We start from the raw sequence: 18,012 nt of genomic DNA on the forward strand, positions 1-18,012 counted from the left end.
GAAACAATTATGTGAGAAAAAAAGAAGGCAGGAAGCTGTAAAATGGAGTAGGAACATGTAGCTTCTGTGTGCCTTTGCCTGAACTTCAGAGGTGTCTCAAGGTCTCATTCTACAGCCAAATGTTTCTCAAATAAATCCAGTTTATTCAATTAAGGACCATTAACCTCATCTACAGCTACATTAGTGCTTGCATGCAGCCCACAGTTGTAGTCAAATACTTGTAAGACTGCTGAAAAACTGCTTTAAGAGTTGGGATTGTTTCGTCTGGAGAAGAGGGAGCCCAGAGGGAAACCTCATTGCTCTCTATAGCTGCCTGAAAGGAGGCTGTAGCCATGTGGGACTCAGTCTCTTTTGACAAGTCTCAAGTGACAAGACAAGAGGAAGTGGCCTCAAGTTGTGCCAGAGGAAGTTCAGATTCGATATTCAAAAATATTTTTCACTGAAAGAGTGGTTAGGCATTGGAATAAATTGCCCAGGGAGGTGGTACAGTCCCTGTCTCTGAAAGTGTTCAGAAGGGGGCTGGATAGGGTACTTGAGGATGCTGTTGAGGGGTGATTATGGTGGTGTTGACAGCTGGACTAGATGATCTTGAAGGTCTCTTCAAACTTTTATGATTCTGTAAATACCTCTTGCAAATACTAAGTCAGCAAATACTGCTTTTTTAAAAGCAATATTGAGTCTTAACTCTTTCTCCAAAAGGGTTCACCCTTCTATTTGATTTATCCTTTCTGCCTACTTTTGGTGCATTATCCTTCAATTCTCTATCTTTCCCTTCAAATGCTATCCATCACAAGTGTGTGTAACACAGAAAAACAACAGTTTAGCAAAGGCAAAACCAGAGCACAGGCCATCCCACAAAAATTTAGTCTGTCCCAGTTTTACACAGGTTTGGGTCAAAGGTATGCTATGCTCCCTGAAACCCTAAGACATCTCTTGAGTGGGAAGAGAGCACCATTGATGCTAAATACACTGTGAGTGACCTGAACATCATTTTCATTGTTGAAAGTGCAGGTTTCATTCTTGCAAGCAGAAAGGAAAACTTCTTATAACTCAACATGTTTGAAGTGCTTTGCAGTAAAAAATACCTTAAAAACATCATTACCAAAGTAAATCATCTTTCCTGCTAAGAGCACCAAGATAAAAAGCAATTTGGCTCCCTGATTCCCAACAGATGCTTTCATGTTATAAAAAAATGTGGATTTAATCACTGTTTTCCACACATAACTTTCCAGATACAAGGCAATGGTTGGACTATCTTCAACATACAAGCAGACAATAGTAGTGCCATTATTGTAACTCTGTTTTTCTACACATAGCAAACATATAATAAACAGAGCTCCAGTTAATTTTACTATTCAGAGCCCAGGAGGGACAGTGAAAATGACAAGAACCCAGTGCATCCAAGGTTTTGTGACATTTTGCCCAAGTTAACTAATGAGCTAATTCATACGTAGCTACAAGCAATGTTTAACAAAATTGGGTGGATTCACTGATGGAGAAAGGCATCTAATTACAGCACCAGTGAATGAAATATTCCCTTTATTTGGAGCATCACACCAAAACAGCTCCTGCTGTCAGTCATGCCAAGAAACAGAGGAGAATTGTGCCTGCAGATAGAGGCTGTTAAACACTCTCCACAGCCCTCCAGTTCTGGTCTCCTCACTAAAACTTCCAACTAACGCAAGACATAAGGAAAGAATGTGAAATGGTAAGAGAACCAACAGAAAATTCTTAATGTGCAATACCCACCACACCTATTTTTCATCAAAAGCTGACATGACAGAGAACAGAAGTGACATCTCCAGCACTAAACTCTGAGAAGACTCTAGTACACAAAATCATTTCCATCTAGACCTTAAAAACATAACAACAGAAACATTTACTTGACTTCTATCTCACAGAACCACATTTTCACAAAACTGAAATGTGAATGAAATTGGAGTTGATGTGCTTTCTCTCTCAAACAAGAAATAGATCTGATTAGCTCATTAATGTGTTCCTCGATTAAGTTCTCTTCCTACTTATTCCACTTATTTTACTCCCAATTAAACCACTATAAAGCTTGTCATTTCTCCTTGCATATGCCACAAGTATGTTTCACTTTACCTTCAGAAGCCCCTAATTATTGGTCCAAAGTATAATTTCCAAACACTTTAATGCAATGTAAAATTAATGTGCTCCATTAATACTTAAGGAAAGTAAAGTACAGAGAGGTGACATGACATTTAAATTAACACTTTTGCCCTCCCTCACCACCCCAAAAGACATGTAGCCTTTGAACTAAAATATCAAATATACTCAAGCTTTAGAATGCAAATTCTTTGTTAAGCAGATCTGTGCACTTCAGTGTCTGGTTAACTGGTTACTTTCCACTTTCTTCATTTCAGTTAACTTTGGAGAGACAAGGAAAAACAAGATACAATACAACAGCAGCAGTGATAAAGCAAACAGAATAAAAGTAATTGCTTCTCCTTGAACGTGGCATAACAGCTTCTCATGAAAAAAGAGAAACATGCTTCAAAATGTCTTCGGATGCAAATCAAGAGTTTTTTAATGGAACCTCATTTGCATATTTTCATGGTCCCGCACATGTAATTCTATTTATTGAACTGAGTTCTCCCACTCAAACTTATTGCAGCGCCTTTTGAAATAAGTTCATAATCCCCTGAAGTAATATTTTATTAATCAAGATAGAATAAGGGTTTAGTTGAAGTTCTATTACCAAAAAAAAAAAAAAAAACCAAAAAAAAACCAAACACAGTTTCATGCACATTTCATCTAATTCCATCCAAGCTATTTTGTCTTAATATTAAGGTTCAAGATTGCATCTGAAATGGCCAGAAGCTGCCTCCTGGAATAAGTCAGGCTAGCAGCTCCATTCTCCTTCACCACTTAATTTTGGTTTGCTTCTAGTAAATTAAACAAGCCCATGGCTAAAATAAAGTCTTAGGCAGAAAGAAAATGCTCATATTTAGCATTCTTCCCAAAACAACATGCAAAAGTAAATCATCAAATAGTGCAAGTACTTCAAGACCATCACTTAAAATGCTGACAACAAATACAAAGCAAATGGCATGAGAAAAATGCTAGGGGAATAAAAGAAAACCATTTCAAAAAATGAAAGGCACTAAGTGGTACAGCTAGAATAGCATAATCTTACCCTCTAGCTGAACCTTCCCTTTTTATCTCTGTATTCTATATTTGCACTAGTTGCTTTGCTAAAAATATACTTTGAAGTTGTCATAGCTATTGGTCCTGGCTTGTCTTTTTTCTGCCTCTGAAAACAGTCAAAGTAATAGATCACTGTAATTAGACTTTTATGGGTGCAAGAGACAGTTTGTTTCAGTCACAAACAGGAACAGAGAAATTATGAGACAGAGAGGGAAGAAAAATAAAGAAGTTTAAATATGGAAACTACTAGAGAAATATGAAGTGGGGAAAAAAGTTATATGTTTATCCCCAAAACTGCTAACTCCAAAGAGGTTTACAATACACAACAGCTCAGGACAGCTTTACTCTTGGGCTAAGGCCATGTGTGAATACATGCAGGCACTATTTGAACAGAAATACTTAAGGCACATTAGATATATCAAAAAGGGCATCATACATACATCTACATATAACATTTTAACATACCTCCTATATTGTGCATATTAGGCTATACCATATAGTCAGAGTAAAATAAGGGTTATTTGCTCTTTCTTATGACTTTTAAGCATGTAAATATGTGTCTGTACATATATGCATGCATTTATATACCAAAAAAAGACAAACACAAAAATAGTTATTTGAGGCTTTACCTACATACCACATTACACATATTTCTCTATCTGTAACTTTGCACACTGCCTACTAATCTGAATCTCTAATCTCAAGTAAATCTTAACTATAACTGCAAGACAAATAATGGAAAGAAACAACAAACCACAAAGCATCCAAGAGTCCTTCCAGGTGAATGACCTCCACTTGACTCTAAAAACATGGTTCTACCACTGGTATGACAGCCTTATTTGCATCTACGCCACAATGCAAGTCAGCTTCTGCAGCCCTCCAGGAACCAGCTGCTTGCAATTTTACACTAATGCCTTTGATCATTAATCTTTCATATTGTCTAACTGCTGTGGAAATCAAACCCAGAGACCCCAGCTTTACCACAAGGCTTCCCTGATAGCTACAGTCAAGGTCAGTAGCATTAGCTTTGTTCAAGGACACTGACAAGTGTCAAACATCAGCAGTACAATTTGCTATTGCACGAATAAAGGGTGTTTGAAGGTATTTAATATATAAATACACACACATATTTAGGAGGTATTTTAGGTATTATTGCCTACTCAAGGTAATCTGAAGAAGGCATACATAAAGCTAGAGAGACTTCTTGGTTCACTGTGTCTCCTTCTCCACTTTTGCAAAATACCATGTCACACAAACCTCTTCAAAAACATGCCTACAGCTATGTAAAGCCATATGGTTTTCTGGGCCTCACTACTCTCTGCAGTGACTTCTCCTTCACTTTTCTAAGAAAATCAGGAACCACCCTCTAAATCCAAAATTGCTGATATCCATCACAAATTTACCGAAATTTGTGTGCACACCAGTACTAGCTTTTGCTCAGCTAATACACCACTTGTTTCTAGCCCATTCTGTGCAACAAGGACATGTTTTCTGAACACAGGAGATGACAAAAGAGAAGACTATACCATGACCTAGAACAGGCCGTTATCCCTGGCCTTTTACATAATAATGGTGACACTTATCCCTGCCCTGGAAATACGTCTCCAAGACACTCTGGGATTTGTGATTTTCATTGCCGTTGCTCATAACTGGACTATGACTTACCACTATACTTTGGACTCTCTGCTGCTCCTGCCTGACAGGTTTGTTGAACATGGCCATTCCCACTTCTGTTCCCCACTGTACAGCCTCTCACTCTGTAAAATTAGATTTACTACCCCTACTGTGAGTACTATCCCCAGGATTTTACTATATGAGGCACTGAAAGGAAAATTATTGAATGCTGCCCCTGTTATTATAGGAAATGCCAAGAGGGAATCCCCTAAACAAAAATCAGCCAGCTCTGTCATAATTACAGCCACAATTTAACCAGTAGCCCACCTTGCACACAGGCATTTCCCCCTCTCTATGCAGCACCCTATGCAGCCAAAGTTGTTGACACAATAAAACAACCAAACAGACAAACTAGCAAGGTTTCAAGAAATGGCCAGCTTCTGTTTACAAGCAAGGCACGTGAGTATTTACAGTGATGAATTACCTGAAACCCTCTTGTCAATGTGCAATACAGAAGTGCAGAGTTAAAGGTCCTCCACTCCCTAACCTGTGTCAACATATTTTGGTAACGAGATGGGGTTTAAATTTATTTTCCAGCAGTAACAATGCTAGTTTGGAGATGATTTGTCCAAAACTGTGCATCTTTCAATTTCTGAAGCCCCACTACATAGTCTCAAATTCAGTCCTAGTTTAATCTTGGCTTACTGCTTTTAGTCTGGAAACAGAGTTTAAAAAAAAAAAAAAAAAAAGAAAAAGAAATCAGGATATGTTAAGAGTAAGATGACTTAAAATGTCATAAAGTAATCTCTAATGACAGTACAGAAAAATCCTTGGGTAAAATTTGAAGTCTGGAGGTCTGCATTGTTATCAACTCATGCATTATCATCATCAATTTACAGTTTTATGTTAAAGAATCAGCTACAAAACAGAAGCAACTGTGTAAAAAACTCAGATTTCATGTATAAAAATAAGGTTCAGAAGGCCTTTACGTGCAGCAGAATTCTAAAATATAACTCAAGAGACTCAAATAAAAAGAAAGCCAATATTATTCAACATTTAAAATACATTTTAAGTTCTGCTGCCTCTCATAAAAACAGCATGAAACCTCAAAGGGGCTAGGAAGCCACCAAAAAAGATGCAGACTGCTTTTTTTTAATACAAAACTAAGCTGTATGCATGAAACCCATCTCACTTTAAAACACTTCAGTTTTTTCTTTCTTTACAAAAAGTCATCATTTTGACTATACCCTTATGAGGCTCACCTGCTTTTGATGCTTAGACAGTGCCCTATTGAGATGATTTTTCACAGCACAACTTAAGAGCAATCAAATTGCAGTCTCAGTTTTCTGACTAGCTCAAAATAACAGTACTATATTTTTTAATGTGAAGAGTTAATTCAACAACAGTCTCTTCCCCCCATCCTTCTGCTTCATGGTCCCGACATTTTTGGATGCATACACCTGCCTTCACAACTGCTTGTTCTCTCATTTCCTGCCCAATCGGCCAGGTCTGACAGCAACACTCCTGCTGCTTGACATGACATGACTGGAACACTGGAATTTGCCTGGAGAAAATCTGCAAATGTAAGGCTGCTTTCTTTTTGGTTGGTTGTTTTTTGGTTTGGTTTTTTTTTTTTTTTAATTATTCCAATTCAGATCTTAAATCAGCATTTAAAAAGACATGAAGGCTGGCAAGTACTGAAGGTAGCAAACAACTCAGATTTTTCTGAAAGCATCTTGTGGCAGCTGCAAGTTTGTGTTACATTACTTACAGCAGTAATTGCCTTTGGAAATTATATTTTCCTGCTTGTTCAAAAGATTTACCATGAGTAACCATAAAAATTCAAAATTTAACTCAGTAAGTGCTGACATTAGCAAGGAGATATAGAGGATATGTTTGGCAAAAAATAAGCAGAAATGGAAATCTGCCAGCAGATAATGCAGATCATTTCTTTGACAGTACACTTTGATATCCCTCAGAACATACATGCTCCAATGGTTCTAAAACTCTTATCAGCACAGTTTGCAAACTCTTCCCTGTCATAGGAGATCTCTCTCAGAAACAAGAACACCTTGCTATACAATTTAGATTTTAATTTCTGTGGTTTCATCCTTCTTGTTATATTCCCCAGGTACTCCTCCTTATTGGCATTTTCAGTTCTTATTTAGTCAAGCTCTAAATATTGTGATTTTTTTTTTTACAGTGACATGACAATTTTCCACCATCATTTATGTAAGAAAATTTGATTTGCCAAATTATTTTGATAATAGGTCACTTAATAGGTATGGTGTCAGAAGCTGTCCATGAACAATTTGTCTTTCAATACTGTCAGCAGAAGAGGAATTTTCAGATGTGGATTATTGTAACAATGAGCCAAAGGGCCCCTGAGTCACCAGCATTTGCAAGAAAGACTAATCAAAGGTGGCTGGATTTCAAGGGAATGTCACCAGCATTTAAAATCAATTTATATTTTTTGATACTATTTGCTAGTAGAGGTTCTTCTCCTCTCCTGACTTTTATTGCATTTTTTTCCTTCCATGCTGCAGTACCCACACAAGGCTTGCAGACTGAAGTGAGGATGGGGATGTCACTTCCCTGCTCCCACGAAAAGTAGGGTAGTGCATTTCAAACAGTCTTTGTAAGAACTGTGCATCACTCTTCCAGTAGTAATCCCATCAAAAAATGCATCAGCATCTTCTCCAGATGTGTTCAGATTCAATGTACTCACAGAGTACTGAAATGGCAATGCAGTATCTGCAGCACCCTTGCACCTCCATTGGGTATCCCTGTGCCACACAGATAAATGACAGCCCACCCTTCCTGCAGCACCACCCGCAGCCCTGCGAGAGCCCAGGGCGCAGCACTGAGATGCACAGAGAGACAAGAGGACACACAATTCCACAAGAGTGGAATGCAGCTTGCTTAATTATAAATGTCTATCCTATGACATAAGTACCTGACAGCTGGGTACCCATGATTGCCACAGGAGACCTGGTCAATAGAGCTCGTGTAGTTTGGGCTACAGCTCATCTTAACAAAGGTAGGGTGAGGCAAATCATACCCTAAACAGTGGTGACTGTAACAAATGCATCTGCACTACTTAATTCACACACAGGTGTCATCCAAAACAGTGGAGCAACACTGAGTATCTTGGATTAAAAAATAACATACCTCACAAATTGATAAATATCAACCTCTGAAAGGTTAACACTGAAGGCAGAAGAAAATAAGACTTATCTCATTGAGACCATCTGATGTAGCAATCAAAGCAGTTAGAATTCATTTGCTTGCAGGAGTCCACAGAGAATATCATAAAGTAATTGGAGTCAAAATAAATTAGTTTATTTTGTTCTGCACGGCCAAAACCCATCCCACTAAGTTTTACCTACCTAAAGAAAGAGCACAACCTGTTCCAGGCTTTTCTCCATAAACACAACAGAGAGGTTGCTCCAAAGGGACACTCAATACCACCTAAGATCCGGTTTTTCCTCTAAAAAAACCTTTCATTAGCTACTAAATGAAAACCAGGCTAGAACGAAGCTGTTGGCACATGAATTCCAACAGACCCCAGAGCCTCCCAGTACACCAAGTATAAAGAAAGTATTAACAATCTGAGGTTCTACTTGCAGGGCTTTCCTCCCCCAAAACCCTCAAACATGACAGTTATGATACGCAACAAAACAGTTCACACTCAGAGCAGGACTCACTGTGGTTCCACTGTTAAAGACCACCCTTATTTATTCTTCCTAAGGGGGGTCAGCAATTGCACCTTGGGGTCCTTGCTGAGAGCAGCAAACATTTCCTTCTACTGTGACACAGTTCCAACCCTGAACTGTAGGGTATTCTGGCAGATTGTGTTCAATATTTCAGGGAGTCCAGTGCAGTGTTTTTCTCATTCATAACTGGCAATCAAGCCATTTGAAAGCAAATGAGAGATGAAGAGCTAAACATTCATTTGGAGAGAGGAGAGATAATCAAAAGAATAATAGTCTTGTCTCAGATTTTGCATATGATTTTTCAACACTAAGGAACATAAAATTGATGTGTAATACATCTAATTAATATCAAACTAATATCAAAATATCAAATAATACCAACTACTAATATTAAAACTAATATCTAAAATAATGTAAATTACATTTAGAAAGTCAATCACCAATGAAAATTTACTCAGAAAAATAGGTAATATCCACGTTTTTTATTCACAAAGGAACAGAAATACTCAGCAAAAAAACCTGACAGACGTGTTAGCTTAAAATTGACAATACAGGATACACCATTACTGCACAATGCATGGGGCATGCTATTCTAAAAGACAACTATGTATTTTGACAGGTGACTGTATTATGAAAGGCTGATAATACTGACATCAGAGGACAGCCAGTAAGGAGAGATGAATCAAGTAGCATGAGTATATTCCTATTGATACCACAGAACTCACAACCTCTATTCTACGTGACAATAAGGAAATATCGAAAGGCAAAGAAATGGAGAAATCCTAAAGTAGAAATGCCGTGAGATGAACAGAACGTGAGGCACACAAATAAAGTAATGTTTTCAGGAACAGGTAAGTGGATTCTCTGCAGAGTCACAGATTTAATGTCCTAATTCTAAATCATGCAACCAGACATTTCCTTCACACCTTGTATCTACTTCAGACTATGGGGTGTTGGACTTCTCAGCAAACAGGTTGGAAAAAAAATAATCTGACTAACCAACTAGTGCTACTTCCAAATTAGCAGCCAAAGTGTGTTCATAACACATTCAAAACAAACAAGCCTACACATTACCCAGAAATTTTTCCCATGTTAACAATTCCAGATTCCAAACCAAATACACAACAACTAAACCAAAATTATGGATATCAAAAAGTAACACTTTAAACAACTCATGCTCCATATGAAACCTAAATTATTTTCTCAGCATATGAAAGTCATCAAGATTGCAGTCAAGCAAGCAGAAAACATAACTATGTGCCTCCAACACATTTCAGTAATTTTACCCAGGATCATACCACACTAGGAAACCAGATCTGAGCAGTGTAGCTCCTAAGTTAACAGAATGGTTGCTTATTTAAGCTATGCAAGAAATTTCTGTCAGAATCATACAGCACTTCTGCACACTACATAAGAAATATTTTGCAGGCTAAATAAAATGTATTTACATTATTTCATTAAACTAAAAAAATACTAAATTTCAAAGATGAAGGATACACCTACCCCAAAATAAAACAATGCCTTTGCAAATGGGTCAATAGATAGCTTTGCTTCATCTTTTATGCTACCTCCAAAGTACTTCAGAATAAGACATTTTATCATGGTGAAAAAATGCCCTTAAACACCATACATTGCTGTTGTTTCACCTTTGTCTAATTCATTTTTCCCTAGCACTTGAGAAAACACTCTCTTTTTTAATTTAAGGAAGGCATGGGAAGTAAGAAAAATGACGTACAAAGAATCAAACTGCTAATTATTCAACAAGAAACACAATATGAATATAGGGGGAAAAAGTACCAGAAGACTGCTGTATGGAGGCTGCTTTATGCTTAGTATGACAAAACTTGGAAGATATGTACACTTCTTTTAGCTATCTGCAGTAAACTTGAACCATTACCTAAAGTCATATGACAAAAAGTTACAAATTTCAAGTTATTAGCTTGTCAAATATTTCACAGTAACAAATTCAAGTGCTTCCACTGAACAGAATTCAACTTCCAAGCTCTCAAATGCTATAGTTTGAAACATTTACTTTCCTGAAAGTCTTTCAGCTATGCATTCAAGCAGTCAAATATACCTCTGACTTCAAAAGGGGCATGGGATTCTTTTATAAGCCAATGACATAGAGAAGGGATTTTTTCCACAAGTCCAAATCCTTACCTTTCTGTAGACTATCATGTTTGGAGAACTCTCCTCTGGGTCAGCAGTTTCCGCACTACTCGGATCAGTGGGTGCTTGGGCCATGTTTGCCTCTCGTCGCTCAGCCTGCAAGGGCAGGAGCAAAACTCAGCATCACTCCAGGCTGTAATGGAGCATGGTAAGGACATGCAACTGCCTCCCAGGCACACATACAAGGATGGTACAGAGAGAATCACACTCCTGTCTTCACCCCATGCAGGATTTTATCACACTGTGTCAGAACTGACTGGTTTATGGGATAACACCCCAAGAACAAGAACCACCAAGTCACACACAGCTGTGGTTTGGGTCATCACATGCACACACTTCTCCCACAGTTCTCAAGTTTTATCATAAGCCCTTATTAAATAGAAGAATATCTAATTAATACTTCACAAGCTTCCCTTCCTCACTATAGAGCACAAACAGCCTGTACTGTTCTAGAAGCTTTGAGGTACCTACAAAGAAAAAGCCAAGGCACCTTGCTGTGAGGCAGAGTGAAACCCCACTGTGACAGACAGGCAGGTGCAGCAGCCTGTTACACACACTGACTGCAGGTTCTCACCTGCAGACACTCCAAGCCCCTTCCAGCTCTCCACAGCCCCGAAGCAGCAGCCAAGAACCAGGGAGGCACAACTGCTTGCTCAGAGTAAACAGCTTCCCTCACCTCTTCTCATGACACAGCCAGCAAGAGGCACCAGGATACAGGCAGACAATCACACATAATACTCCTATCTTCTAGAAGCATGGAACTGGAACTGCTGCCTCATCTCCTCCAGGTCATGCCACCCTTGAGGCCAAAGCATTATTAAAAAAAAAAAAAAAAAAAGGAAAAAAGGGTCCTAGTGCAGAGTCAAATGCTATATTTTAAATTTTTCTTCCATCAGCACATTTGACAAGTAACATTTAAATTAGAGGCTGCTGTGGAGCCGTGTGGTGACCTTTCCTAACCTAAGAAGTAACATTGCCTTGTACAGACATTGGCATTAAAACTATCTGACAAGTTCAATCTCTTTAACATTGAAAGTACTGAAATATCCCATCTCAACATATTTCATTAAAAACGGAGAATGAAAAAAAAAAATCTATGTTCACAAGAGCACAACCTATGCATTAATTTCTAAAACACAGCTCATCATTAAACTGTCTCCCTTATTTAAGAAAAAAGATTCTTTCCTACTCCTTCCTTTACCCCCTTCCACATGCCACAGGCAACAACATGCCCCAGCATATAATATACATACATAGCACACAATTATATGTATAATACATCCCTGAGCCATTCTAGCTGTCAGTTATCAGCTCTCAAGGACAAGTCAAGAGCCCTAGAATCAGACAGGCTCAGACCACATTCCAGCTCTGTCCTTCCTCAGCAGAGAAAAGGCTACTGCAGTAACATGGCATCCATCACTAGAGCCAGAAGCAGCTGACATATCCCCTCCCTTTAAGAAAACATACAGGAAACAAAGGTTAAATAATCTACATCAATCCAGAGACATTATTTTTTTTCTTTTATAAAGTATGCATTCACACACACAAGTGGGCACAAATGCAGATGTACTTGCATATATCAATTTGGAAATTCAGTAATACGGTTCAAAGTTGAGTTAAACAATATATATAGATCACCCTTTAAATGCATGTTCAGACCAATTTAGACACTGTTTTAAATTTAAATAATATAAATTTATTTTAACCCCTACTAAACCTCATGTCTTCCTAGAAGCCCAAACACTACACCATTGTGCCAGGTTGTGAGCTAAAGAGGAAATGAAATAAATTCTCTAAGCTAAATTATTAGATGCAGAAACAATTAAACAGCACAAAGGATGAAGGGTAAAGCATTTTCAAATTATAGCACTTCAAAATATTTACACAAATGTGCATTTTACAATACTTCTTGGTCATGATTTCAAGGCACTGAAGAATTAGGCTCTAGGTTATCATCAATTGAATGGAGCAGGAACTGGGTTGAAATTTTATGTAACTTTCTGAAGGCAATTACAAAGCAGAGTTGAAAGCATATGTCAAGTCACACAAGTTTCAGCTTCACCTGCAGTATATAAAGACCATATTCACCGCTTATATTATGTGAGATTTTATATGCATGCTTTAAAAGAAAACAATTGCAACTAACTTTCAATTCAGAAATGCTCTTAAGAGAAATGACAATTTCTAACTGGAAAACCCTCTTCAGCATTACTTAGCCGTGCTTCATTCATTGCATTATTCACTTTGAACGTCCACATTTACAAATTCTGTTGTTCTTGTTATACTGTCAGCTCACTTGATCTTTTTTGGTATTTCCAGATTTTCCCCATAGCACTTCTTGAAGCTTTTCATCTGCTCCAGTACAAGACTATAACATCATGTACAAGATGCAGTAGTAGCTGGCATGCTGTTCACAGTGACATTGAGGGAGCTGCTAACTTTGAAGATCTACACAAGCCTAACACATAGATCTACATAACATCTACATAAGGTAATCGATACAAGCAAACCAATCTGTTGTTAGAAGACATAAATTTGCAAAAATGACTCCCATGAGTGCCCAGCATCTGCTACTAGATTTCAGCCAGAAACAGCAGGAGCAGAGGCACCTTTGTAAGAGTGACAGCAGGATGGACATCTCAGAAAACAAGGCTGGAGACAAGGCAGGACTGAGGTGCAGTGTGAAGCAGAGACAAGTGTGGGCATCCCCTCCACACAGCCCAGGCACTGCTGCTGCTGTGATGAGCCTTAGCAGGCCAAGCCAGGGCCCCTGAGGAACTGTGAGGAATCTGAGCATTCTCCAAGTTTTTTCTCTTTCCTATATACCCTTTTTAAAAGCACAGAAGTCTTTCTCACTGGTATTCTACAAGCAAAAGAAAAACTACTGATAAAATAAGACAGTGATGTGACACGGGCATGTTCTTCGCTCTTCAAAGTGAAAGCACAGCAATGCTGGGTCCCATGGATTCCACTACACCTGTGCTTTTTAACATATGGGAGCTTAGCACCCAGTGATGCAGGACTGCTTCACAGAACCACTCAAGGGCTGGTGTTGAAAGAGACCACTGGAGGTCATCTGGTCCAACCTTCCTTCTCACACAGGGTTCCCTACTGCATGTTACTCAGGACTGAGTACAGACAGCTTTTGAGAATCTCCAAAATTGAGAGAGACTCTGCAACCTCTGCAGGCAACTGTTCCAATGTGCACGGTAAAGAAGTTCTTCCTCATGTCCAGGTGGAGCTTCCAATGCATCAGTTTCTGCCCATTGCCTCTTGTCCTATTGCCTTGGCACCCCGGAGAATAGCCTGGCTCCACCTCCTTGGTACTCTCCCTTCAGATACTTAAATACACTGATAAGGTCCTCTCTCAGTTGTCTCTTCTTGAGGCTGAACAGGCCCAGCTCCCTCAGTCTTTCCTCACAAAAGAAATGCCCCAGTACCCTCCATCTTCACAGCCCTTTGCTAGACTTGCTCCAGGAGCTCCATGTCTCTCTTGTACTGAGGAGTCCATACTGAACACAGCACTCCAGATTTGGCCTCACCAGGGCTGAGCAGAGGGGCAGGATCACCTCCTGGACTTGCTGGCAGTGCTCTTCCTAATGCAGCTCAGGATCCCATTGTCCTTCTTGGTCACAAGGGCACTTCTGGCTCTTGGGCAGCTTGTCCACCAGGATCCCCATATCCTTCTCCAGAGAGCTGCCTGCTGCAAACACAAATGAGACTGCCCACGGTCAAAGTACAGCTTCTTTACCCTACTACAATGTTAACATGCTGCATTTGCAACCCTTTAATAATGTAAAAGTGCATAAAAGTCCACATCTGATTCGCGCAGTCGTCTCTTAAGAAACAAACCAAAAGAAACCTACACAATTTTTTCCTCACTGTCATCCCAGTCTACTCCAGATGCAAGCAGGAAGTCAACCTTACAACACTACACAGACTGAAAACAGTTAGTCCTCTGAATCTTTCTCTAAGCACATGCTTGTGATGTATCAGCCAGAAGTGAATCCAGCTTAGCCTTATAAAGAGATTTCAGCTACACTTAGCTGAAAAGAGTGAAAACAAAGATTTTATGTAGGTTGGTTTTGGTTTTTTTTAATAAGCCTCTAGCTTAATTAAGGCAGCCTCCAGCTAAGAACCTCACCACTTACTATATGAAGAGTGCTGTCAGCTCCTCTCTCCTTTGGGCAGTTTGCTGTATTATCAGGGCTAACTCATCCCAGCCTGAAGCCACACACCAGCAATCTAAATCCAAATGCATGTCTTCAAAGAAATAAATCTCTAAATTTCAAATATCATGTTCAAAGATGCTGTTTTCCCACAGCTGTTTTTCTGACAATAGCCGTGCTTGCAGCAATCTGGACTCCTCAGCACCAAAAGTGATAAAAATTGGAAACCATTTGTGCTAACCATTCTCTCACTCTGCCACACACAAGGACAAAATCAGCAGTCTTTAACTTCTTAATAGATGGTCTATTAAGCCTTTGAAAAATATTACCAAAAATATGCTAAAAAGAGAGGGTGCGTTCTCCTCTCACTGATTTTTTTCCTTTTTATGTTTTATTCTTTATTATAGAACACTTCTGCTTTTCCCCTAAGAAACATAAGGACACTGGATTAGACAGGCAACTGCTGACAAAATGCACTGAATCACAGTAAGAGTTCTCTCTCTCGCTCTTATCTGATCAGGCTCCTCACTCTCCCAAAAACCAGAAGCTGCAAAGAGATAAGGCTCCCATATGTCACGAAAGGATGAGTGAACTTTAAGGTGGAATAACCAATTAAAAATATGCTCTGAAAATCAAGAAAATATTTTTTTCTAGTTTACCTTTTCAGAGGTTCTCATACAGAACTGTAACTAGAAAATTTCAAAGAAAACCACCTTTACATTTTAATTCACAAATTCTGTCAGCATTTAATCTCTGTGTATGTGTAAGTTCAATGAAAGTATCTGAACAGTAAATTAAGAGATTCCCCTTAGTGTTCACAAACACCTTGATTGCTGTCAGAAAAGACCATTGGAAACAAGACTGCTGTAAGAAACCTCTTACAGACACAAACCCCCATGTGTTCCATAGAAATTAACACATCTAGAAGTCCTTATGCACTCTCGGTTTTTTTACATAATAGAGAAAGAAAGAAGTACATTAGAAGAAATCCTGCAAAACTATTTCTTGAAAATATTACCTGGGTTTAACAAAATAATACAAGGTCATACGTCAACTCCTATTCTGCATCATAATAAATAAATTGTAAACTTAATATACAAAATTTGCAGTGCAAAAAATTTCTTGCACGTGTGAGATAAAATAAGATAGTTTTTTAAAATAGGGGAAAACTGAATCAGAGAAAACAGAATCAGCTAAATGAATTCCCATGGAGATATATATCAGGACTGTTAAGCTGGAATATAATTTTGGGTGACAATATGTGAAAATTACCTTTATGCTATGTAATTATATATTTCAAGGGCAGCTTATAATTGACACATAGTGTTCATATCAAATTATGAGAGATTTAGTGCTTTAGCACACAATCATAGAGTAAATTACAATTTCATGTCATTAATACCTAGGTAATTTTTTTCTAATTAGTGAAATACAACTAGACTACACAACTTTTCATATGCCTGAGAAATCATATAACCACATGCCTTGCTGAACTCATAATTACCTAATAATTACCTACCTGATCTGCTAGAATATTTAGATCAAACAGGTCATTATTAAGGTGACAGGAGGGAAGAGACGGAAGGAAAAATCACACTGAATTCAATTAATCTCCATTAATATTAAGTTGCTATTTCACATTACATAAATCTCTCTAAAATTGCACTGGGAAGAAATACTTGTCTTCATATTCTTTTTCTAGTTAATTATTACTTCATTGAACCAGGACTTGGGCATGCCGTGCAAGTTGTGTATACTGGAAGGCAACATAGAGCCTATCATTAAGCTGACCCTGTTGGCCAAGGTGAATACAGTAGCCAGTGGATCCCCAGGACCTACCTGGGATATACTCTGCTCTTCAGTGGTGTAGCTCAGTCCAAGCACTGCACAATTCACCTCTACTCCTCCTTCATGGCACTGCTCCCCTGCACTGGAGGGGCAGAGAGGGAAGTCTGCTTATAGTGAAGTATAGCTCCCAAAGCACCTAAAAATCCTTCAATCCTTTCTTTCGGACATCAAATTGTAACTGAAGTTACTCCAAAAATAGTTTCCTAAAGAAGATCATCCCAGACCTTCTGCCCCTCCTTGAAAGTGGTGAGCATTGCAGTACTATCAACAATACTCAGTCTGTTGCTTTTTTTAAGAATAAAGTATAAACACTTCCAGCAGCAGCACTTAATGTTCAAATTTTTGCCAAACAAATTCCTCTTTGTTTGTGGGAAAGCAGTTTTGTTCACATTGGGTGAATTCAAGGGCTCTAAAGGACCCCATTCCTTCTCTTTCTAAGGTACAAGCTCAGAGGGAGCTCCATGCTGAAGCACAGGTGCTCAACACTTTTCTCACTCTACAATTGGCAGGATGAAGGATGGGCACACATCCAGGCCAGGGAACAAGCCAAAATCCTTTTGCCTCAGTCTGAGAGAGCAGGAAGAGAGGACACAGTTCCAGGACACCCCCTTTTTCCTCTTTTAAGGGAAACTGGGATCCTGATGAAGGCTGGTATTTCCCATTTCTACTACTCTTACAGATATTTCCTAAAGGTGCAGTGCCCTTCCATAACTAAGTGCTTCACCTGTGGAAAACTTGCCTCAGAACATCCTACAGGTATGTCTGCATTTCCACACAGTACTGAGGCAGGGAGCAAGCTCTGGGCTCCTGATCACCCACAGTGTTTAATTGCTGGTTTGCTCCCATGTTCTCTTTTGTAGAGCTCCAAATCTAAGCAGACACACAGCTGGGAACACAGTTCTCCACCATCAGCACCTGCTCTCAAGAGTCAGCATGGATCATCTCACACAAGGATGGGGTTCCTACCTCTTATCCATGTCTGCATCAGTCTCCCAATAGGTTCTGCAACACCCTACAGCTTCCCAACATGTCCCAAGTCCTACAATGCATAACCTCATCCTTCTGGTGGGCTGCAGGACAATCTCACTTTTTTTTAAAGATTATGCTTGAAATTAAAACCATCCACAACAATCACTGCATCTTCAGGCCACAGATGTACCAGCTAAGGGCCAGGGGTCTGAGACCCCTCTGGCCAAGAATATGCAGTATGAAAACAGGCATCTTTTAGACCAAACTAGCTCTCACATGAGTCAATCCAAGTCACTTGGCTTCCTGCAGATACATACAACTTTAAACTCAGCCCCTGAGTAATCTAATGTGCCTGT

The 18,012-nt window shown here is 39.0% G+C and overlaps 1 protein-coding gene across 7 annotated transcripts in view; it reads right to left on the reverse strand.

Annotated features, from left to right (window-relative positions):
- Positions 1-18,012, reverse strand: part of RGS6 (regulator of G protein signaling 6) — a 247,239-nt gene that overhangs the window by 222,354 nt on the left and 6,873 nt on the right. For all 7 annotated transcript variants that reach the window (XM_077180264.1, XM_077180265.1, XM_077180268.1 and 4 more), the window contains exon 2: positions 10,662-10,766. In XM_077180264.1, coding sequence (XP_077036379.1) covers positions 10,662-10,745 — 84 coding nt within the window. In that variant the 5' untranslated portion in view covers positions 10,746-10,766. The remainder of the gene's footprint in view (positions 1-10,661; positions 10,767-18,012) is intronic.

This window comes from Agelaius phoeniceus, chromosome 6 (assembly GCF_051311805.1).
Source record: "Agelaius phoeniceus isolate bAgePho1 chromosome 6, bAgePho1.hap1, whole genome shotgun sequence".
In the NCBI taxonomy this organism is placed as follows: Eukaryota; Metazoa; Chordata; class Aves; order Passeriformes; family Icteridae; genus Agelaius; species Agelaius phoeniceus.